The 25,174-nt window shown below is 39.3% G+C and overlaps 1 protein-coding gene and 1 long non-coding RNA gene across 4 annotated transcripts in view; both read left to right on the forward strand.

The window, feature by feature from the left end:
- The first annotated feature begins 634 nt into the window (after positions 1-634).
- SCG5 (secretogranin V) overlaps positions 635-25,174 on the forward strand; it is a 29,929-nt gene continuing 5,389 nt past the window's right edge. Inside the window, exons 1-5 of one of the 3 annotated variants that reach the window (XM_064424149.1) lie at positions 635-787; positions 1,936-2,168; positions 15,844-15,993; positions 19,030-19,142; positions 23,803-23,856. In XM_064424149.1, the coding sequence (XP_064280219.1) occupies positions 1,937-2,168; positions 15,844-15,993; positions 19,030-19,142; positions 23,803-23,856 (549 nt within the window). In that variant the 5' untranslated portion in view covers positions 635-787; position 1,936. Of the gene's footprint in view, positions 788-851; positions 1,124-1,935; positions 2,169-15,843; positions 15,994-19,029; positions 19,143-23,802; positions 23,857-25,174 lie in introns of those variants that run through there. The other 2 variants (XM_064424148.1, XM_064424150.1) reach the window with 2 other exon arrangements.
- On the forward strand, positions 7,384-14,471 carry LOC135302120 (uncharacterized). Its single transcript, XR_010363816.1, has 3 exons — positions 7,384-7,442; positions 8,588-8,772; positions 13,032-14,471. It is a non-coding gene; the product is annotated as an uncharacterized LOC135302120 (long non-coding RNA).

Raw genomic sequence — 25,174 nt, forward strand, 5'->3', positions numbered from 1 at the left:
CAGTTTGGAAATACAGCCCTTTATATAAAGTTGATTATATTTTGCAGAAAGAAACTAGATGCCAAGTGGAAGTCCCTACTGCTAAATCCTGCAAGTTACACCTTGCATAATGTACCAGAAACCAGTGAAAAAAAAATAAACCAAACCAAAACCAAAAAAGTCTATATGTGCAAGTTCATGGAACTGTTGTGGTTTATGGGGTATATTCTCAGAGTTTTTCTGTGGACAGCTATACTAAACTAGGATATGATGCATTCCCCTCAGTAACAGGGAAGGTGTGATACATAACCTTTAGAAACTACCATTTTGCCAAGTGCTGTGTTAGACGAGAGACTTCATTTAGCAAGATACTTTTGTATTTATCTTCTTGGTAACCTCTGCTCTGGATGTGTCTTACATTTGCTTAATCTGGAGCCATTTACCTCCAAGGGTCTTTGGAGATGGTTGCTGTGTTGCTACCCTGTAAACCTGCAGCTAGGTAACACTATCACCTTGTAAGTAAACCACTGATCGTATTCTAGAGACAAATCACAGCAGGGAGATGGGTACTCTTCCGGGAATACGTACTAGCTTATTTCTGTCACCATTAATTCCGTTTCATTTTTAGACTGTTAAGTTGAAACGGGAGGTTTTTACTGCCCCCCCGAGCTTTGTGTCCCCGCGGGACAAAGCCCGCAGGAGCGCTCGGTGCCGGGTGCCCGCGGGCGGCTCCTCCCGGCCGCGCTGCGCACGGAGGATGCGCGGCCGCGGAGCCGCCGCCCCCGCAGAGCCGCGCTGGGAGCGGGAGGTGAGCGCGGCGCTCGGGCCCGGCGGCTCCGTGCGCTGCCGGGGGCCGGGAGCGGGGAGGGATCGCGGCCCGGCCGTGCAGGGCGCGGGGGCAGCGGGGATGCTCTGTGAAAAGCAGATTTTCCCCGCGAAGCGGAGGCTGCCGCGGCCGGGGGAGCGGGCGGGCTGCGGGAGGAGCGTGGTGCGGTGGGCGAGCCGCGCACAGGCGTAGCGGGGAATATTCCCAGCACTGGGGTTTTCAGCCATTTTTGCCTCAAAAACGTTTCCAGGTGCCTTGCGCCGGAGGCTGGAGCACTGGAGCATCCTTAAACGTCTGGCGTGAAGGAATCAGGCAGCTGTGCGTGTTAAGGAATAAAAGGGAAACTCGGGGGGTTTGTTTATCCAGGGAACTGGAAGTGATGCATTTTAATTAGACTCTGATGTGACGGGGAAAGGAGCTTTAAAAAAACAAGCATTCTGATTAAACTCAGCCTATCAGAGGAGAGTAAGCGGTACTTGCTTGTTGTGGTTTTTCTTGTTGTTGGTTTTGGGGTTGTTTTTCCTAATTAAACTACAGTGTGCTGCCATTTAGTGAAAGGGATTCAAGGAAACAAATGAAACCTATTTGCTTCAGGTGGGAAAAACGGTGCCTGTGACGTTGGAAGCCTTTTGTCTTAAGGCAAACAAAATATATCTAGGTTGTTCGGCTGTCTCTTGTTATTGATTTTGCAGGCAATGCAAGAATAGAGCCTGGAAAACACAGTTCCTGGATGAAGAGTTCTTGGCTTTTAGATCAGAGCTTTATAAATAGCATAATAAACATTGGAGGGGGTGGATGGTGGAGTTGATGATGTATTCTCGTCAAATGAAAAAGTGGATTCATTTTGTTTGCAATGACTGTTAATTAATGTTATGGGGAAATGCAGATCAGCAAATTGATATTGTCGTTTGCTGCTTAATATTTCTTTTAGAAGAGAAGACCATATCCACCCTATTCCCTCCCTGGCTCCCCCCACCCAGTTTCCAGCTGGCTGGAGTGCCAGCTGCCCCTAGAACCAGTGGTAGTAAATGGTAAAGTCTAATAATGCGATCAGATGTTATTTTCACCACATGTATAGAACCTTTTCCCCCCCACTATAATCTATAATGAAATTCCTTTCTTTTTGACAGGATGAAAGTGGCTGCCACTATGGTAACTGCCTTGCTTTGCAACATGGTATTTCTGCTGGCATTTGGATTGGCTTCAGCTTTTAGCCACAGCGCTAGGACACCTGACAGGGTGACTGAAGCCGACATTCAGAGGCTCCTCCATGGGGTTATGGAGCAATTGGGCATTGCCAGACCCCGGGTAGAATATCCAGCACACCAGGCTACGAATCTTGTTGGTCCACAGAGCATTGAAGGTAGCTAATTTCTATTTTGAGTTACGATTATTTTTTTTAGTATGCTTTGGTGATAATTAATGGTGTTTTATAGATACAGAAAGAATATCCTGAGCTTGAAATCATAGATGTCCTCACCATGTGTTGCTTGATCTTTGTTTTAAAATCACCATCCATCTTCCAGTTTCCTTAATGTAATGTTTTTGGCAGAAGTAGTGGGATTTTTTTATTGTACAGACTTTGCAGAAAAAGTTATGTTGTCTTTGCACTGTCTGATCTCTAATGCCTCAAAACAATGGGTTTGCAAAATTATTCCTGAATATTATGTATAAATATATTACATATATTTTTCACATGAAACAGATATTCTCTGTAGAGTCAAAATTCCATGGGTTTTTAGAAACATTTGCAAACCAGAAGAGATCAAGTGTTTGTGGTGCCATGTGAGATAAAGGGATAAACCTTACACTGAGGGTGCTCCGCTCCCTGTGCCCACAAGTAGCACCTCAAAACTATATTGCAGGGATGAATGCTGTGGGTTCAGCTTTATTTTTTTTGGCCAGTACTTCTGATCTCACACTGTGTAAGTTTTCCTTGGAATCAGTCTCTTATGGCTATGTAAATAATTGGAAATATCTGGCTCAAATGTTAGGATATTGGGATAATGTTTCAGGGTGTTGCTATTTTAACAGAACAAACCAGCTTTTATTTTTGCATGACAGCAAGAGGTTGAAGGTATGAAACTCCAAATATTACTGTTTATGTGTGAACATCAAAACAGGGCAGAACCTCTCAGAATTAAATCAGTCTGACAGTGCAGTAAGACTCCACAGTTCCTAAGTCTGTGTCCTCTATTTTACCCTCACTCTGATCTGCAGACTGTCCTAGCCAAACAGATACAATTGCTTTAATGGAGGCTGAGGAGAGGATTAAAGCTGAATTGGCATTTCTACCAGATAATTGCAGACCTAAGTATATATTTTTTTTTTCAAAGAAGCTTTAATGGACACACATTTTTCTGCAAACTTAAATAACAGAGACTAAGTTTAAACAGCATTATTTGGTCTGTACGTTTTCTCCTTTATGAATGTTCACACTAAGGGAAATTGGGACAGATGGTAGAAGTGAGTAATTTTACTCTCTATTTGCCTTTTTTCCCTATAGTTTTTTTAAAAAGAAAAACCTTAGAAAATATAAGCAAATCTGAATCTCTGGCAAATATTTAATCTCAGCTGTTTAATGTTACTTTCTAATTACAGCGTTAGCAAAATCAGACAATGCATCTCTTTGTATAAGTATCAAAAATTTTCTGGTGTTTGTGAGATTGAAGTAATGCTGGTTTTCCAGTCATCTGTACAGTCTTCTACAAATAGCAGGTTGGACAAATGTTTTCTGTTTCTCCTTTTCTTTTTTTTTTTTTTTAAATAAAAAATCCTTCTGTGTATGGTATAGAGTAAAACTGAAAGGTGATAAATCCAGTAGATTTATCATATTTAACTTTCCCCTCTTGCTCAGATGAGGATGACTCTTTTTTTTTTTCAACCCTACCATGGATATTTCACCATTTATTAAAAATGTCTGCAAAAGCAAAATGGTCTTGTGAGGTAAACATTATCAGTCAGTGTAGAAATAGGCCAGCAAATCAGACCTCTGTATCAAATGTTGCTTTATATAGTGTTCTGTGATGAGTTCTTCAGGTATTAATCTCTTATTCTTTGGATTCTTGTGGTGATATGTGTCTATCTATAGATAGATATATCTGAAAGTATCTGATTAGAAACTTCCACCCAAGAAAGTGTTTGCATTTCAAGGTTAATGTGGTCTTACATCATTGAACACAATATTTTCTCATTCTGCTTTTTAAAAAAAGTACATATAATTCAGTGAATTTTCACCATGAATCTATTTTTGAATATAGACCATGAATTATAGGATAGCTAATCCATCAAAACTTGCATTTTATTCTGAAAAAAATAAGCCTATATGTTTTTAGGTAATGTCTGTACAAGGTTTCACATTCTGAAGAATTCACCTATGGACTTTCCTTGACATATTCACACTGTTATCACTGGCTAATAATTCTGTGTGCAAGTGCTTCAAAAATTCAACATGATAATAGAAAGGGAAACTAAGGGGGAAGGAAAGAAAGAGGTTTTAGAATTGTTGTGTCACAGCAAAACAGGGTTTTCACCATCAGTACCATCAGGGCAGTGGTAATTCAGCAACTGCTCTTCTGAACTACTCTTCTGTCTTCACTGGGGTTTTCTGCCTGAAAGTCATGGACAGTAAAATTGGGTATGAAAGGTTTATTATTTATCAGGAATTCTGAGCTGCCAGAAGTGTTGACTTCCAACCACTTTTCAGACTGCAGGTTTCAGTGACCGATGTAAAAATTTTAAACCCAGGTTCATCTCATGCCTGCATTCTCATCATTAAGGCCCTGACTGCTCTGGGGTGCATTTGTTTCTCATTTTGACTAGATACTGCATCTCAGCCTAAAAACAACCCTCTATCAATTAGACCTTAATAAATTTAGTATGCTCCTACAGAAAACTGTTTTACTTAACAAAGGGTTTTTGTCAGAACTAGCCCCAGCAGCACAGACCTGCAGCAGTGTTGATAGCCGTCATTGCCATCAGCTTCAGCTGAGCCACAGCTCCAGAGGTACCACTGACTTTCAAAGGGACAAGAATTCACCCATTGTATGTGCACACTTGCAAGAAACATACTGTCAGGAAAAATTAATTTTAATGGCTTTGGAATCTGGAAACAAATATAGGCTGCCATAATGCAAACAAGTTTACTCTAGCAACCTCATTATAATGAAGTGTTTGTAAATTTGAGTGATTACTATAATAACATTTCCATGTTATTATTATTTCCAGGAATAAGAGCTTAATAATTTAATACACAACAAAAACAATATTGCTGTTCATTCACAAGTAGATTTCCTGATCATGCTCATTTTCCATCTCAGCTTTCTAAATTTTTTTTCTAGTGTAAATAATTCTATTTTGATTTTAAAATGCTAGACACCAGAGGGTGGATGTGTTGCAAGGAACTATACATGATAATTCCCATCCTTATCTTCACACCCACCCTATCCCTTCCCCCCTGAAAAAGTTTAGGGCCGACTTGGCTGTAGAAAGTGCAGTCACAAACATGTTCTGTACCAAAGAAAACTAAAAAAAGGACACTCTTCATAAAATACATTTAGTAGCATATGCTCTCTTTTTGAAGTGACAAGATAGTTTTCCTGTTGATAGATTAAAAAAAAAATTACAGCTTTCTTGTTGATGGATAAAAAAATATATTACAGCTTGTTAATTGAAAGAAATCTCTGCCTTTTCTTATGTTGAAATCTATAAACACATGGCTTTTTTTTTTTTATTTTTTATTTAATCTTCTCCTTAATTTTGCATTTGTCAATTTGCTGTTACTTCAGGTCAGGCTGCTAAAATAGGAGTAGTGTCTAGAAAATGCCTGATAGGAAGTTTAATGTGCTGGGAAATGACTGTGACATTCAGGGAGGTGCAGAGGCAGCGGGAGCTCCCTTCCTTTGCTGGGGCTCTGCGAGGTGGGAGCAACAGGACAAATAAACCCAGCAGTGGGACTGTGCTGGCTGATTCCCTGTGCTCCTGTCCTGCAGCCAGCAGAAGGTGCATGGCACAGCAGCCAGACAGATCCTGCACAATGAGAGTCAAGTGGAAATGTTGTTGGTCTCTGAAAGGAGTGTCTTAGGAGCGGCTGCTTTTTGCTGGCCACTTGATAGATTTCTCTTTCTGTACATCCCCCGATTCCAAAAAGAAATAAACTCATATTGATTAGTCTAATTTCTCTAATAATATTAACTCTCCTTGTCAGTTCATCTTATCAGAAAGTTATACTGGGGTCACTTAGCAGCATCTATAAAAAGATAGGAAAACACAGAAAATCAAAATAGGAATTTTTAATGAGTAGCTGTGTTTCTGTACTTAGTGCTCAGCTTATCACTAAAATAATATGCAAGCCTTACTGGGCCATATTCAAGCTTCCTACAGGTAAGAATGGGGCTGCATCTATGTAAAGAAGAGCAAAAAATCTATGTAAAAGAGAGCAAAAGAATAAGATAAAGAAATGCATTCAACATTTCAAAAAGCATTGAGGTTAGTTTTTCTGTCTGGTGCAGCATTTATGAAGTAAGAGACCACACTTTTTTTCCTTTCCTTGTATGCTTACAATTTTGTGCCAGTATTTGAGAAGTTTTTTTGTTTCTGTCTTTGTTATTGTTTGGTTTTCCGTTGTTTTCCTTTTTTCTGAGGAGTGGAAGGGAATAAGCATATAATGTAAATTTCAGGCCTATTACACCCTGCATAGGAGAACAGTAAAAATCTCACTTAAACACATGGGGGCACCAGTAGTTCATCTTGAGCAGTTTTTAGCACTTAACTTAATAACTGGGAATAGGAGGTCCCATTTTCCTTTTGCAAATATCATTGCCTACCATAAATTCAGTATAACAGAAATCCTCTTGTGTGGTTTGATTGTTTGTTTGTGTTTGATTTAGTTCTTTTTATTTCTTAAAACCACCCAAACGAAATGATTGTTGGTAAAAGTGCTGCATGACAACTCAGAGTCTGAAGTCTTCAGTCTGCAGAAGAGGCATAATGCTGCCAACCTCAGTGGCTTCATTAAATGATGTCTCTTAAATTGTGATTGTTTGCAGGTATAAGGAAATTTTAAAAATACAATGCTTCTCAGGGAGGTTTTGATTCTCCTGCGGAGACTCCTCATAGCTACTGGAAACAGGCTGGGGTTTATTTGATTATTTTGAAAGGAAATGAGTACGTTTATTGTTTTAGAAAAATGTAATTACTGTTTGTCAGATTGAGATGATAAAATTCAAGAGAGTCTGGAATATTATGCAAATATGTCTACTAACAACTGGTGATCAGTGGCTTGTCAGCACGGTCCCTGTACAGATCTCACTACAGCAGACCTACTGTCCATCAAATTATGCAGATTACTCCTGCATGTTAATAGTGTCTATTCTGCTTGCATTTTGCTAATAAGAAAAGTAAATGTTTTCTTATTAGTAAATAAGTGTATTACTTTGCTGTCTGTCCTGCCCTGCAAGGCAGGTACTCGTTTCCTACAAGAGCAGTAAAATCTTTGTATTAGAAAGTTGCAGAAACTTTTGCTGATGAACTCCCTTGCGAAACCAGTGCAGAAATGACCTTTGCACTCATTCACTTTCAGGCTAACGTGTGCTATGCTTATGCCCCAATATATTTGGACTTCCTTGGATGACTACAGGTAGTAATTTTACAATATCTGGGGCTCAGCAAACACAGCAGTGTGATGGCTGCACCCTCCTTGCTGCAGTTTAGGTGCTCTGTGCCAGAGTCTGTGCCAGCATCCCGGGGGAGCAGTGCTGCAATGAGGGGCCAGCTGCACAGGGCTGAGCTGGGGCAGACCTCCCACAATCACCCTCAGAAAGGCTGATTTGTTTGTTGATGGGGGTTTTGGTTTGTGTGTGGTTTTTTGTTTTGTTTTGTTTGGGTTTTTTTAAAATCTAAATAGTCCAGAAAATATTATTTTACAATTTCATATGGACATCTCAAATTTTTAAGATAAAATGGAAGTGGCAAACTTACAGTTTTTACATAACAATATGTAAATATCTAGATTTGTATAGATTTGACTAAAAATACCTATTTTCTTTGCATTTTATTCGACAAATCGTAGTGTTAAGTGTAACCAGAATTTGAGTGTCAGGCAGTGGTGCATGTCATAAGAGAGGTGCCTTAGAATGCTAATTTCTGAATTTAAAAGCTAATGACAGTGCCAAATGACAGCAGTGGCTTGCAGTGAATTTTCTTTATCTGAGTGACATGGCACAGGTCTGTGAAGAAACTCTAACTCCACAAACAGGAAAATGATGATGTGGTATGATTTTATTTTTATTAAGAAAAATCTTTGAAATTTAGCCTGTAATATCCTTGATTCCATATGAATTTATAAGCCATGAGCAGCAGTGAGTAAGAGAGCCAAGCTGGTGTGTTGTGCTGCTGCACGGAGGTCACACCAGGTTACCTCAATGTGTTCCCCAACTTCCCCTCGTGAGGAGCAAGGGCAGGATCCAGCAAAGGCAGTAGGTGTTACCACTGTGAGCTCTGCCACGACTGAACTTTGGGAGCTGCCCTTCCTCCATGCCCCAGAGCTGCTGGAGGGGTGCAGGTGCTGCTCCTGTGTTCTGTGTGGCTGGGAACATGCAGGGGAAATTCACAAATCTAGTGTGCTTGTCAGAAAAGTCAGTCAGTGGAGAAAAAAAGAAGGAAAGAGTATTCATCCCCATTTTTCTCTAGATCTGTTATTTGCAGGTGGATCTGACTGAGGAACCTATTTAGATTTGGGGCTTTGAAACCTTTTCTTGAAATATCCTCCTCTTGTGATTGCAGGAGAGTGTGCAGGCATCACATACCTCTGCTGAGGAACCAAGAAGATAAAGTGACTCCAACTCCTCTTAAAACCTTCTACTACCCATTTGTCATCCACCTAAAGATAATTAATCAATTAGAATGGAATTTGTTGCCACAATTATTTTCTTGTACATGTTAGTAGAGGGAAGAATCCAGTAGGAGAGGTAAGAAAGCTGAAGAGGAGAGGGAATATGATAGCTTCTGTATTGTCTGATGCTTTATAGTGACTGTATTTTCTACTAGTGGCAGAAGGTATAGAGAAATTTAATATGAATCTATAAAATTCCATCTACCATTGGAATGTGGTGCCAAAGTATTTTTAAAAAGTCTGGCAGTGAAGGTTTGCCAAATTATGATGAGCTCTTGTTTTTAAAGATTTTTTTCTCTGCTTGTCTCTTATGAGGAGACTGAGGGGAGACCAACTTCCTCATGAGGGGAAGAGGAGGGACAGGCACTGTGGTGAGCAGTGACAGCACCCAAGGTAATGGCCTGAGGTTGTCAATAGCTTGGATATTAGGGAAAGTTTATTCACCCAGAAGGTGTCTGGGCACTGGAACAGGCTCTCCAGGGAAGTGGTCACAGCCCCAAACCTGACAGAGTTCCAGAAGCTTCTGAACAATGCACTTGGGCACAGGGTGTGACTCTCAGGGATGGTGCTGTGCAGAGCAAGAAGTTGGACTTGATGATCCTTGTGGGTCCCTTGCAACTCTACATATTTTGTGATTCTGTGAGCATGCCAGGATTTACACCTTTCTGCATTTTTTCTCAAAATCAGCTGCATTTCCCATGCTCCCACCTGAATTTTAAATTAACTTGCAGTAAGAAAATACTTTTAAGTTTACTTGGTTCTGTGAAAAGATATTTTAGAAATTTAGAGAAGAGTCTCTTACTCTTCTTGATTTTGGTGTTGTGCCAGGAGATAGGATCTCTGGCACTCTCCAAAGCTTTCCAGAGCTCTTCTCCCTGTGCTTGCCATGGTGTGTGCATTCAGCTGCAGGGATGAATGAGAAGAAGAATGTTGTCAGCTGCAGAAGCTGGTTCTTCCCCTTGGGGTGCTTTAGTACATCAGGTTAGCTGATCTGAGCCCCTTTGGCACCAAAGAGCAGCACTGGGCCTGGTCTTACCCTCCAGGGCTCTCCATCTCCCCACTCTGTTGCAGCTTTGTTGTGTGCCAGTGCTTTTATCCAAGTGCAAAAGAAGCCTCATCTTGACTGGGGTGGCTTTGCATGGCATGGCCTCTGCTTTTGGAGTTCTGAGCTATTGCTGGCTCCCCAGGGCAGCGGCTGGAGCCTTCTAGCTCCGCACTGGGAATGCTCACAAGGAGGACGTGTGGGGCAGTTGGGAAACCTGCCGTGTAGCAGCTGGCAGACAGGCATGGGAAGGTTTTAAACCTGCTGTTGAACCAGCTGGGACTTGGAGCCATGTGCATGGAAAGTAGAATGGAATGAATATGAATGGGGAAATGAACGTGAAAATTTGGTGAAGTTCAGCAGCGCAGTAGAGACAAAACCATGGATGTTCAGGATGTTTCTGGTGCATCCAGGCTGCACGTTACAGGAGTGAAAAGAGTCTTTTGCTCTGAATGTATTGACACTGATGGAGCATTTGGACTTCTCATGCAGCTGGTGTCAAGTGAATAAAGTGCCAGTGAATAAAGTGTCGTTCACTGGCACATTTACATTTATGGGATTGAAATAATGTCCCATCCCTCGTGGGATAAAGGAGGTCACTGCTTTCCTTTCACTGCTCTGTTTCCCAGAACCATGTGCTGCACATGTGGTCAGTAGAGAGGTTGTGCTGTGGCAGTGACAGGAGGGTGCAATTTGCTGGCTTTGTTTTGCTTTTTTTTCAGGCTGCTGGTGTGTGGTGGCTGCAAGGCAGGGCAGCAGAGGGGCCCCTGGCTGTGTGCTGCACGATGTGTGTGTGACACTGTGTGTGACACCGTGTGTCAGCTTATTCATGTGCTGAAGTGCAAAAGCCACTGCTCAGCTGAAGGAAAAGTTACTGTAGTCCATTAGAGACTGTTAGACTGTTCAATCAAGGCAGGCATTAGAGTTTTTTTTTTTTTTTTTGCTTTGTCAGCAAGTGGCTGCTGGATTTTTTTTGGTGTGTACGCAATTTGAATAATAATGACATATAAGCTACTGTTATAAATTTATTGTGAGAGGCATGGGCATTATTTTGGTCCTAACTATTTCACAATATGAGCCTTTAATATCTTAAATATTTGTACTGTTTGTAATTAAAATATTGGATAAAACTGAATTCTTTGCTGAAAGCAAGGTCAGTAATTGTATGATGTATGTGCTTAAGACTTTAGAAAAAATTGCCCTCTGCAGAGAAATAGAAAATTAGTCTTTATAGTTTTAAGAAACTTTGTGTCATTAAGGAGAAGACAAGCCAAGTCTGGAATGCTTGAGCATGTATAGCTGTAGTGTTTTTGTGTTTCTTGAGGCATGCTCTTGAATGGTTAAGGAAGTTGGCTAGGTTTGCATTTTTCCATTCTTTGTTCTCCTATGCTTTTCCCCCTTCCCTATTCTCTTATTTAGCAGCTTCTGTGGAATAGACAAAATGTGATCATTTATAATTTTTTCAGTTCTTCTCACTTCCTTTGCTTAATCAATTTCAGCAAGCAGGATAGGACTCTCTAGGATGAAGCTAGCAGAATTATAATTACAGCATTGGGGCATTAAAGCCTTTTGAAGCGTTAGAAAGGGTAAGGAAAATGTAAATGCACTTTCTGCATTCAGGATGTTTTGAGAGTTTACATGATGGATGGTCCTGTAGATAACAAAAGAAAAGAAAAAGCAAGTTCATGGGTGGTGTCCCAGTTTAACATATAAGAGCACTGGCAAGCATTCTGTCAAACCTGCCTTCCACTGGGGAGATGTTTCTTTTGCATGTGACGTGACAACAAATGTAGATAGAGCAAGGTGACTCGGGATGAAAGTGCGGGATAGTATGGGAAGCTGTCACTCACTTCCCATAGGAAAAAGGAAAATGATGTATTTCTGATGTGTTGAGGAGACACTAAACAATCTTGAAGATTTTTTTTGTGATAAGAACAAATAGTCCAGATTAACAAAAGATTTTGCAAAGTAGGAAGTATGGTATTACATCTCTGATAAATATGTGTTTTCTCCCTTGGGAACCTTGGGCAAATGAGATAAGCTATATCAGGCTTCCCTTACAGCTCATGTGTGCTTGGAGTTTGTACAGGTTGAGATAGGAGAGATGATTTTGGCTCAGGAAGAAGATCCCCCTGTGAGTCTGTGAGGGGCTTGGATACTCTGAGGCACCTAGTATGACTTGCTAAGTAAAGGGCTTTAACTTGGCATTTGGTATTTATTTATTCACAGCACATACTTATGATCCTTCCTGTTTCATATCTCCATGCTAAGATTGGCCAGACTGCCTATTTTCTGAATTTGTGATTGGGGAAACTCTATCTTCACTGTGACATGGGAAATGGTTTCAATGAGACTAAAAGGCAAATTTGTCCTCTTACTTCTCTTTAAGTGTTCTGCAAAAACTTCTCACTTTTGAAAATCCATTCTTACTGACTTTCTCAAACTGACTCTTCTGGGGGACAGCTCTGCCTGTTTGTATTTGACACAGAGGATTGCTCTCCACAGATTTCTTCCCACTGTGCTTTGCACTACCAGTAGATGGGTAGCAGCAGCTAAAACTTCAGTGGACTAAGAGCATTTCCATTGGATGTGTTTGATCAGGGAAATATTCAATACCTGCAATAAATTAGTTACTCTTTATATTTCTTTTCCTTTTTTTTTTTTTTGTGCTCCAAGAATGGAGTGGTTATGTGGTCTGCATGGGTGGGACAGTATTGCTCTTACAAAGGAATGAGCTGAAATGCATGCACTTTAAACTTTTAATCTTTTCAAGGATCTCTAACTGAAATCAGCTGATAAAATACTTTTCCAGAATTATAATAATGGTGAGAGGCATTGTTCTTTTTTTTTGTTAACCATCCTGCAGCAGTTCAAGACTACTGCTAGATGACTACATATATGCATATATTTTAAATGAAATTCAAAGCTTACTTAGGACAATGCTGATCTTAGCCCAAGAGATCTCAACCTCTAGTTTATCCTGTAGGAATGTGAGATACCTTATAATAAATTCTCACAAAAATCCTGCTCATGAAAAGGAGCTGATTGTTTTGGAGTGTTTTCTTTCCTAGTATGCAGCACAGAAAAGCCTATTCATATAAGTAAGGAGATATGGAAAAAACCATAGATTTATCTAGCTCATCCCTTCTCAGTACAAGGGTATTGTCTGTACTGCTCTGGATTTTTGGTAGTCCAAGTTTGAATAATTTAACAATGATGTCTCTCATGATTCCTTTGGATAGGAAATTATGAAAAGTTTCTTAGTATTGAGTTGCCTTGTCTTTTTCTTTCAGGCTCTGCCTCAAGGTTCAAGAAACTGATCTTCTGCTATTTTTGTAGCTGACTGTACATGTTTGTATCCCAATATTTTAACTTGGTAGCTGCAGTGTCTTTAATCCTAATATGTTTCTTTAAATCAGTAATGTTATACCAAAACTAATGCAACTCATGAGAGTTACTGTACATAGTACCCCACTTCATATATTCGTAGCATTTCATTTTTATTATTGTAGTCTTTGCTGAGTGCACTATTTATCAGAGTTTATAACGAATGAGCTTTGCTGATGCTATTAAATCACTCAAGTGTGCTAAATTATGGCACCAGAGCAGGTGCTATTGTCTGCAGCTCTTTTGCAAAGAAAGGAAAAACCCTCAAATGATCCTGCACATTTATACCTAAAGGAAACAATCCTTTATATTAATATAAAAAGATTGGTTTGTACTCAGTCAGGGGAATTCTTGGCAGTCGGTTTAAACTTACATGTATATATAGCACACTGGAGCCTGCTAAGTACCTCTGTTTTCTTTATGGATGGAGCTTTGGTGCCAAGAGGTCTGCACCACATGCAAGCAGGGATAGGCTTCTATCTGATGGATTGTCCCATAGTGAACCACATTGTATACAGCACGTTCAAACACGTATTGATTACGTGGTTCCGTAGTTTACAGCAGAATCATAACCTGATGCTTTTAAGTACATATATGTAATCAATCTTCATGTGAAGGAAGTCAGGACAAAAGAAGTATTTTATGCTATATATTAGACATTATATTAAATTTCATTAAATGAAGTGTATGTTATACATTTTTTTAACCTCATCACCATAACATGTGATTGCGTTACGAGCGTGATCTTTGTGTGGGCTATGGACTAAAGGTATATTTAATAAAGCTCAGAATGGGGATAATGCTCTTCTGGTTTTAGTACCAGGTTTCATGGTCATCTACAAGCCAAATTTCCATCCAACAGAGATGCAATTTTTTATAGAGGTAGTTTTATGTTTTGTTGCATATCTGTAAATCTTTTCTGCAACACTGCATTACAGAATAAGAGACTTGTACTTGAGGGGGAAAATTAGCACACTGGTTAGATTTTAGTCCATTGTGCAAATAAAATGGAAATGTATCTGCTTATAGACTAATTTGCTTTACTATAATGCCAACATCCAAGTAGTCATTTGCAAAATCAATTCGCAAAATTTGCCTCAACTGCCACTTCTAAATGTAGAAATGAATACAAAACTTGAATTTTGTATTTGAGTGCCTTCTGTTAGCAATCTTTGCAAGTGATTAAGTTAGCTCACAATGTTTGGCTGTATAAAAGATGATTTAGGCTGGTAATATTTATTTGTAAGTCAGGATGGGAGTACTTCAGTGATTCTTTTGGAGCAACTTTCATGTTTGGAGGCTTTATTCACATCTACTGGATTGATAAAAAATAAATAAATTTTAAATAAGACTATTTGGTGATAATATGGTGATTTTGCTATTTACCCAAGCAGTTGTGTCTGTGTTCATTCTTTAACTCATATTTTCCAATTGTTCAAATTCCTTTTCCTCTCAATTCATTGTTAGTAGAATTTACATGTTGACTGTGTGTTGTTATCCCTCATTATATAGGGTTTAAAAAAATATTACTTTGCTGTCACACAACCGTCTCCATTGCTGCAGTGTGTGTGGTGGCTGTCTTTGTCAGGGAAAAAGAACATGCTTGAAACTAATGTATTATGTCTGAAATTCAAAAGAATAGTGTACAATAGTACTTTAAAAACTCCACAAGCAGCTGGGGTTTTGCCTGTGGATGCATTTGGCCAGTAAGGCATGCAGAAAAGATCTGGGACAGATAATTATTTAGAGAGAGAGAGAGTGGCCTGAGCTTGGTCCCAAATCTTTAGTGGAAGACCCTACTTGTGAAAGGCAGGGCACCCAGCTGAGGCGTGGCAGTGGCCACAGCACAGCAGTTCTGGGTGCAGTTGCCCAAGCACAGCAGGCCCATCGCTGTGTCCTCTGCCACAGGGTTACAAAACCTGCTGCACTCTGCTGCTGTAACCCTGCAGTGATGCTGCTCTGGATCCCACAGGGAAAAGGTAATATTGCATGTAAAAGTGTGAAGTCACTACCTGGGCTGCTTTGTAACACACTGACTACTGTGGAGATATATGTGAACAAGAATTCCCATCAACAACAGAGACTCTTCACCACTTTTCATCATTACAACAGGAAATGCAAATTTACATTTAAGAATTGGTTTCATTTAAAAATATTTTTTCTAGGTGTATACAGCCAAATTCGCTAGAATACCCTGGGTCCCTAAGGACCTTAATATCTCAAGCCCCCTTGGAAGTTAATTTATTAATGTATTTCTAGGCTGTGCAGGTAGTATTTCTTTCTCATCATTAACATTGCCTTCCTGCCATGATGCTGTCTTGCTATACCTTCTGTTGTTAGTTGCCATAATGAACAGTAATAGTATCAGTGATGAAGATGATTGTGCTTTAGATGTATCAGGTTTCACGATGTCTATTTCTTTGCATTTTCTTGCCTAAAATTTTCATAGTTAAGGACAAAAACAGGCATAAGACTAATAACATGTGGCCAGTTTTGTTTTCTAGTTTCATTCTTAGTTATCTGAGTAACTGGATTTAGGTCACATGGTTATGTTTCTGAAAGAGATGCTTGAAATCTAAACTTGGATTTGTCTCTAAAACAATTACATATATAGAGTGAGAGATTATATTTTAAATTGAAGTGTAGATTACTTGCACCAGCTGAAGTACTTACATTTTCAATCTTGTGAAACAACTGTGCATAAATTGTCTTTGCTAGGTGGTGCACATGAGGGTCTCCAGCACTTGGGTCCATATGGCAATATCCCAAACATCGTGGCTGAGCTGACAGGAGATAATGTACCAAAGGATTTCAGTGAAGATCAAGGATATCCTGACCCTCCAAATCCCTGCCCTATTGGAAAAACAGGTAATTCAGCTGTACCCTCTGTACCTCTGTCTTCACTCTTATATCTTATGTACCTCTTACATCTTCCTGTCTTTCAGCACTGTACAACCCATGATCAGAAATCAGGGCTTTTTCATTCTATGCCCCAGGACAAGAACTGTTGAGAAATTGGGTGTTTCAGTGTTTCAGATTAGCTTTTTTTTAATATTTGTTTTAAGAATATGTGCATATCCTGTATTGGTGCATAATGCTGGAGAAGGTGGAAGAAATCATCTTGATCTCAGAGTCGAAGATAGTGGGATTTATGAGAGCATCATGTTCCCAAGGGAGTTCATTTTTAAGCTGGCCCCTGAAAAAAGTTATTCTGTACAGATGAGATTTACCCTTATTTTAGAGACTTTCATTGTGCCAAGAGGAATGAAACTGTCTGCCCTGATCTCCAACCCAGACCATGAGTCAATATTTAAGATACCTTGGCTCCAATCTGTGCGTCTTTACAGCTCACTGCGGGTGCATCTGTGCCAAGAAGTGGAGACCTGCATGGCTGTAGCCCAGGGCACTGCAGGCTGGCTCTGGCAGCGCAGCCCTGGAGAGCCGGAGCGGTGCCCGGGACACGCGGGGTGTCACCCAGGCTGCCACCTGTGTCCCTCAGACTGCCACCTGGGACACGTGGGGTGTCACCCAGGCAGCCACCTGTGTCCCTCAGACTGCCACCTGGGACACGTGGGGTGTCACCCAGGCTGCCACCACGCAGGCACCGAGCCTGCGGGGCTGGTGCCCACGGGTCACCAAAGCAGCCCTGCATGTGCATGATACACATACCCTGAGAGAATGGATCTCCTCCCTGCTACTTGAGCCAAGGAATGACTTCCAGGACTGAAAGCAGTAGTAAAACAGCCATTGGCTGCCTTGGGACCTGGAAATGGGAATGAGCGCTCTATTTTTCTCTGATTTTTTATTTGTCAGCTAAGAGATCCTTTCAAAATGTTTTCTGTTTCGTCTTCTTTTATATTATTTGCATAATGCAGAACAATTGTCAGTATTCTTATTTAAAATGTTCTATCTTAGAATTAATAAGAAAATTATATTTGTTATGAAAAGTTTTTATCACTGTGAAGTGTTTTTGCATTTAATTCAAAAATTTGACAAAATTTCAAATAGTCCTCCCTTACTGTTTTCTATTACAGCCCATTTGGTGATGATGCCTTCATCTCTTCTAGAATAATACATCATCTTCCAATTTGTTCACTATAGCTGTTGTCTGACAAGTTGCAAATGATGGGTTTAGATTTTCTCACACACACAAGCACACACATGGACTTTCTATCTTCGTGCTTGCCCATTAGACTTCTGTTCATGATTAGATAAATAAATTTAAAACATGGCATCCAGGGAAATGCCTTTGAAAATCCCTTCAATTTTTCTGTCTTAGGTGAAATAAAAGTTGTTAGCTAAGCTAATACAGTCAGATCTGAACAGAGGGGGAATTTGCAGGGAAGTGCTGCCTGCTCAGATAAATGGCTCTGTCATAGGTATGCTGTGAGTGAAGATAGTATCTGCTAGGATTAGAGTAAAATATTTTTCAGAGCCTTAAATGGAAATTCAAGTGGTGACTGTATTATGCATACAAATTACCAGAGGCCTTCCTCAATCAGGTCTGTGGATTTGCTTAATGGAAAACAATTTTTCCAGTCACTGTCTACATATGCACATTCCACAGCAGGAATACATAAGCCTGGAGCAGCTGAGTTGAAGATTTTTGGATTAGCAGTCATAGAGGACACCCATGTGTCCTGCTGCCCTTTGTGTTTTCTACCAAAAGACACAAATGCTCTCAGGTCTGCCACACACTTCTGTTGTCACCTGTTTCTCTCTTGATATAACCTTGTCCCTGATGAGACGGAAATGATTTCTAAGTGTCTTAATAGTTTCTGAGTTACTTAGCCAGTATGAAGAGTTTTCCCCTGTTTTCTATTGGCAATTTTCTTTTTTACCAGTCCCAACGAGAAAAGAGAGAAAGCTGGATCTGTTGAACTCAGAATAACCTCCTCAGGTCATTGAATCAACTCGGTTTTAAGTCAAGTTTTCACCCACATCTGAGGGAAAAAGATAATCCATCTGCAAATGTTTTTACATGATGACACACAAGGACAGAAGGGAAAGTCCACAGATGTGTGCTCTGGAGTGCCTGTGTTCTGGCAGATGCAGCTGTTTGAATGCCCAGCATCATGCCCTGGCTGGTAGGATCTCCTTGGGTATGTCTGAGAGGAACTTGGACCGCAAGCTGCCCATGCTGGCTAAGCAGTGGGAGCTCCAGGAGCAGACTCTATCCAAAAAGCTGCTCTGGCCTCAAGTTACTGAACCTTTGTTTCAGCTAAAGATGACTTACTTTTGTAAAAAGACCCCAAGTTGATTTTTGAAAGGATATTATCTTGATGTGACACTGCCTACAAACCATCCATTATGGTTAAAGGAGTTTTCTGGACCAATCAGATTAGTTACCAATCTACAGAAATGTTTTCATGATAAAACTTCTCCTACATAGCATTTTTATGAGATCTTATGATGCAGAAATTATTTTCAGCCAGTTTGGACAAAGCAGCAAACCAGAAATGGAGCTCCAGGAAGAGGTAGCTACTCAGTGAAAGAAATTCTGTCTTTGCTCACGGCACTGTTTTACCATGACCTTCAAAAGTGTTGCCTTACCAATTTCTAAAACGACTTGTGAGCATTTAAAAGAGAAAATAAGATCTCTTCTGAGTCAGAGCAAGATGCAATTCTAGGTAAAATCAAGTGCCATAATTAAAAGAAAAACATAAAGGAGGGAAAGAGCTTGGAAAATAAACTTCAGTTTTCCTTAAGTTGTGAGGACTTGGTTTTTTTAAAATAAATACATTTTGAAAAAATTTGTTTCAAAAGAAAAAAACTGGTATTTTCTAGTCATCCAGTTCTTTATGTTTTTTTTAATTACATGATTGCATGTAAGAAGTTTGCTGACTAATGTGGCACATATTGTGTGTTTCAAAGCTACTAAGCACTCAGTGCTTTCTTTTGCAGTTGATGATGGGTGTCTAGAAAACACCCCAGACACAGCAGAGTTCAGCAGGGAATACCAGCTGCACCAACACCTTTTTGATCCAGAGCATGATTATCCCAACAGGGGCAAGTGGGTGAGTACATGCTTCTTGCTTATTTTTGTTGCATGTGAAACTGGGTATTGTCTGCTGTGTGGGACACTATGAAACCATGAAGACAATATTGTCCTTAATGCTGGAAAAGTTATCACCCCAAGGGAAACTTCTCAAAAAAGGTGAACCTGCCCTGAAAAACAGAAATACTGCTTGTGATTGATAAACACCCCAGAAAAACAGAAAGTAGAAATCCTTGTTCTATTACCTGTCCCAAAGCATGACAGCTTGATATTTGCAAAAAACTACATTTCAAACTATGGAGAACATGTAGCCAAAATTAGTGCAGATCTTAAGATTTCAAAACATAAGATGGTCCTAATCTGAAAGAACATCCAGATTCACTGACTATTTTCTGTTCAGCTACATGTATAAAAAATAGAAAGAAAATACAGATAGATGGAGTTCAGCAGCTTAAAACAGCTTAGAAAATCTAGGATGACAATTTGCCTTAAGGAATCCTTCTCACCTTCAGGATTTTGGAGGACTCGATGCTGCTTCTTCCTCTAGTTAGGTTATGTGCTGTATTATATTGAAAACCTATTTGACACATCACATATAATAAACACAGTGAGCTACACTAAGGGCAAGAAGCTTGCTCTGAGCAGACAAGGACTTTAATAACTGCAGCTAGACTATTTCTGCAGGCTAGAGGCTCCAAAGAAAGCTCTGCCACTTAATCTTGGATTACATCAGTTAAAATGTCCAATCCCAAATCCATTTTCAGGCGCCAGGAAAACAATAACAATGATCATAATTTATGCTTGTAAAGCAAATAATGAAATCTCATTTTACATTGTTATAACGCTTCACTTAAGATTGCACTAAACCAGTGCTCTGTAAGCATATATCGATAAATGGACATGTTTGGCAGCCTCTTCTCCTGCTGTAATTTTGAGACAATGATTCATCTTCATAATCAAACCAGTGTAAGATTTATAGTCTTAATTACTTATGTGAGTGCTAAATTTCTGGAGAGAATCATGCCAAAATTCCAAATTTTGGAAACTTGTTGCATTCTGAGTAATTACCATCAAAGGTTTTCATTTAAAAAACACCAGATGGTGAACGTTCTTATTTATGCCAGATAAGGCTGTTAGTTTTCTTATTATTCATGAGCACTTTACTTTCATAATACCATTCTGAAGACTACAAAGGCACTTCTGTAAATCTTTGGCCTATAGCAATATTTCAGAATCAAGCATACATACTGTGTTGTCATCAGCAACATATATACTTAATAAATGATAGTAAATCATTAGTGAATCCTGGGCTTTTTTGTATCTCCATCCATCACTACTAATTCAGGAGAAAAAGCTGCTCATGTATGGATTGAAACACTTTTAGGTACTAAATACTAATCATATCTAGCTGCAGCTTAGCCAACTCCAGATCTTTTTAATTAGAGATGAAACAGCTGGTGATGTGCATGAGCAAATATTTTGCTGAGATCCAGGAGAACAACCCTGATCATCTCCTAATTGCATATTACCACATGGTAAAAATATAAATACAGTGGTATCTTTTTGTGGCTGGAGTTTTTATTTTTAATTCTCTGGAAAAATCAGGTAGGCGCTCTAAAAATTAGCTGTTTGCTTATAAATCAAGCTGAAGTAGGTCAGATCTTTTAGGGCACTCACTATTGTCCACATTAAGTTGTAAATGACCAACACAGCTGGCTGTGGGCTGCCTAGTGGTGGCTGTGCATCCTCACCCTCCCACTGCCCCCAGCACCTAAAATTCCCTTTGCCCATAACAGTTTGCTCCTGCTTCTCCTGTTGAAGAGCCTAGGACCAGATGCCTGGGGCCGTGATGGTTGTGTGCTCACAGACTGTGCTTCCACCAGCTCTTACCAGCTGAGTGGGCACCAGGCTGTCATCACCAGCTGCAGCTCCTGCATCCAGTGTCTGCTGGACCCATGGAGGCTGGCATGTGCTCCCAGCTCTTGAGGAGCTTCTCCCCAGCCTTTTCCTACCACTGTGTGGTTGAGGAAGTGTTACAATTCTCAGTGACTTGTCCTTTCCCGGAGCCAACATGCATTCCTTAGTGTAAATCACAGAAAAATTACAGATTACATTAGCAGGTCAGGAAAAAAGGACCTGTTTGTCCTACTGGGATGGAAACAGGTTGGTTGACTTGTTTTGGTGATAGACTGTCATGCCTGCAAAGCTGTGGGACCTCTGCAGTATCCTGTGAATAACACACATTTTATAAGGGTCAAGCAAGTCTAGCAGCTTTCTATATTTGTATCTGCTAATACATCTGCAGATACAAATATAGAAATCATAATAAATATATACTGGGTTAGTAGTGGAAAGAAAGTGGAAGAATTTTTCTGTCTTTGGGACAGCTCCCCATGTATCAATATGTTGGCCTGTGAGAAGTCTCAGGAACAGACTGTTCATAGAGTGAGATCCACAGCTTATACTCTCCTCTCCTCTCCTCATAGAGAGGAGGGGGAAAACATAGAGGAGACAGTGTAAATAGTAGGATGAGTGACTTTTGGAGTTTTCTATCCTTGTGTATAACTATAGTTTCTAAGATTTCAGAGTTTTTTCCCCCAGTTCAGACTTTTCCTTATAGGACACAGACACTTTCTGAGTGTGCCTTTCTTGCATCTTGCAGATTGGCTCTTAGGGTGGTTTGTAGAAGTGTGGTTGGCATCCAGAAACACTTGCAGAAAGATAATTTACACTATACCATTTACAATCAAATCTAAAAACCTCTTATATATTTTGTTGGTTTAAAGCATTTTAACTTCTGATTTTTTTCCACCCAAACCCCAGCCTGTAGTACTCTAATCCAAGTAGCCAAGAGGATGCAAAGGAAGCTCCAGGAGTGAGGGAAAAGTAGAAAATCACATCCACCATATCTCCACATGAGGTGTATCTTTAACTGTAGAAAACTCTGTGCCTTCATCCTTAACAACCTCTCAGTTGAGGATGAACACTTCATGGGCAGATTCTGGTGGCTGATGAGGTCAGGCCATTACGCAGTGGAACATATTTTCAGGATTGCTATTACCATACAAATATGTTCTTAGCTCATGCTCCACAACCATATTTGCTTTGTACTCCACATAATGCTACAGCCGTACTTAGGGTCTTAAAATATTTTCTAAAACAGACTAAACAAAATATGGTTTCCTTGAGCAGGGACAGTTCAACTGTAAATTTTTCAGAAAGACAGAAATGCTAGCTCCAGTAGTCCATTAAATTATTTTTATTTCAGAAACACCCTTTTTCCTCTCATGAAAGTACAAGGTCAGACACTTTAGAAAGAGAAGTTTTGATGATGCTTTGTTTCCTAAGGAGAATAATTCATGCATCCTTGAGTTTCTTTAAAATGTTAAATTTAAGTTTTCCTGAAGTGAGCTCGCATAAATGACTAGCCAAGAATGTCTCCCTTGGCCAACTTCATCTCTGTTCCCTTTTGGAACAGCTCAGACAAAATAACTGAGGTTGGACAAGAGATAGGCCTTGTGAATTTGAGGTTTAATGAACACAAGAAGTACAAAACAGACAATTTTGGCAGATTTCATTGTAACACTTGAAAATGTTTGTTTTTTCTCATATCAAGGCTGCAGAGAGAGTTAGACGTGTTTGGTGAATTTGTCTCGTGCTAGAATTACACTTTCTATTTATATAATCAATGTTAGGTCAGTTGTTTATAGCAGAATTAATGGCCTTGTTTATATAGTCTTCTGCTTTTATACATGTAATTCTTCTCTCCTTCCATTTTCAGGTTAGGGTTTGGTTTTGGTTTTCTTCATAACATAGAATTGAAACAAAATGTGTTGAACATGTGTGTGTTATTCCAGACTTTATTAGAATTCACTACTTATAAGAAATACAACAATATGTGGATGCACTTATGTAAACTATGGTCAGAGGGGGTTTTTTGTGTTGTTTTTTTTTTTTCATTTTCTTTTCTCATCATCATAACTTTCTCTTCTGCCAAGATGTTTCTGGCAGTTTTTAAAAGGTTTGCCATTAAAAATGTTATAGACCAAATGGTCTTTAGAAGCTTTATTGAGGGCACTACTTAAACAAAGGAAGAGTTGGCGCTGAACTCCTTTCAGCAGAACTTCGCACTGGGAAGTGTTGATATCTGGAAGGGAATAAGCAAAGACAACAAAACAGTAGGAATTATGCCTATTTCTGTTTTTAAAAGGAATTAGAAAATCCCTTGTAAAGCAAAATTTTTTTTGCTCCTGTTCTTGTGTCACCTCAAATGTATAGAAAGATATACCAGAGGCAGGACTCCTGCTTCTTTTCGCTCACATTCTTATTTTTCTTTTTCCTTCTGCCTTTTCTTAAAAAAAAAAAAAAAAATTCACCATGTATCACATGATGGGGAACATCCAGACTATACAGCACATACTTGAAGCCCTTATTGCCTGAACACGGGGCATAACATAGTGGAAAATTACTGGCTTTTAAATTGTTGATAAGGCTGTGACTGCTCCTGAAGAGCTGCAAATCTTAGTAGGAATACACACATATTTATTTGTGGTTTATTTCTCCCATAAAACTACACACTCCTCTAGACTTGATAATATTTAATAGCTGAAGTAGTATTTTAAAACAAGAGTGTAATGGATTTGATAGCTGTGTTGGGTTTGTTTTTTTTTTCTTTCCAGAGCAAGAGTTTACTCTTTGAGAAAATCAATGGTGGTCCAAAAAGAAGAAAGAGGGTAACTATCGGAATATTTCATAGCCCCTATATAATCTAGACACGTAATAAAAATTAAAACCATATTGTTGAAATGAAGAGATAGTCTAATGCATTTGTATTGTACTTTAGATTATGTGTCAGGGACTGTCTGTGAGAAAATGCTATAGCCAGCTTAAGGACTGAACTCTGGGCACAAGACTTATTTCTCAAAATAGACTCTTACTTTCAGAAGATACACTTAAGTGTAGAACATTATAAAACCTCATATTGTCTGTCTTTTAAAATTGATCCTATTTGCTTAAAGCTATTTAGAAGTATTTCAGTATCTCTAAAACAGAATTTGAAGTTTCCTACTAAAAATATTAGTAAATTTAATTACCACTATCTGTGTTTGTGAATATATTTTTGGGTGCAAATAACACTGGAGGTGGTTCTTTATCTGATCTAGATCAGATGAAACTCCTGTCTCTATGTCCCACTTGCTTGAAAGACAAAGATGAAAAGGTTCTCACTCTTCTGCTCCTGTAACAAGGAAGGCAACCCACACAGAGAGATTCTGCAAGTCTGCCTCATTCTCTCTCTTTTTTGGTAGTATCAGTCTTTCTTCAATTAAAAAAAAGAAATCACTTTCAGTAAGAGTCGAGATCTTCAGCTTTGCTGCTGTGTGTTATTTTTACAAAAAGGAGAAGTCTAGCTCTCTGCCAGAAAGTAGCTTTTCAAAATATGACAGCACAGTTTATATTGTAAATGAAGTAAATATAATTTAAAATAACAAGCATAAGTGAAGATAATTTATTTATTTTTTAATTCTCAAGCTGTAAGTCTTTGCTAGAAAGGGAGAAGATGAGTCAATTTTTTTCTGATTCAGACATCACTGGCAGTTGGCACTTCAAACATAAGTTAATGATCTGACCTGAGCTCAGTATCTGCTTCATGCTTACATTTGATTTTTGAGTTAGTTAGTTGAAAAGTAAAAAAGGGTAGTCACCTGACTTTAACTTTTAACTAAGTAGAATTTACTCTGGAAACAGTTCAGCGGCATATTTATTAATAGCTAGAGCAGCATGTTAAAGAGGAATACATGCAACATATGCATGAGGGGAAAAAAGAAAAAAATAACATTTTCTTTCTGTGAGCTGACTGACGTAATTGGATACAAAAGAAGTACTAGCTGGAGACACTTGACAGTTATGTGGCCAGGGGTAGTCCAGAATTTTGAAGGTGAATTACTTTACAGCAGACTTATTTTCCTAGCACCAACGTGTCACTTAATGCTAAATTCATTCAAATTTAAATTATCTTAGGGTAATACTGCAATGATTACTAATGTTTTAATG

Source organism: Passer domesticus, chromosome 6 (genome assembly GCF_036417665.1).
Source record: "Passer domesticus isolate bPasDom1 chromosome 6, bPasDom1.hap1, whole genome shotgun sequence".
Lineage (NCBI taxonomy): Eukaryota > Metazoa > Chordata > Aves > Passeriformes > Passeridae > Passer > Passer domesticus.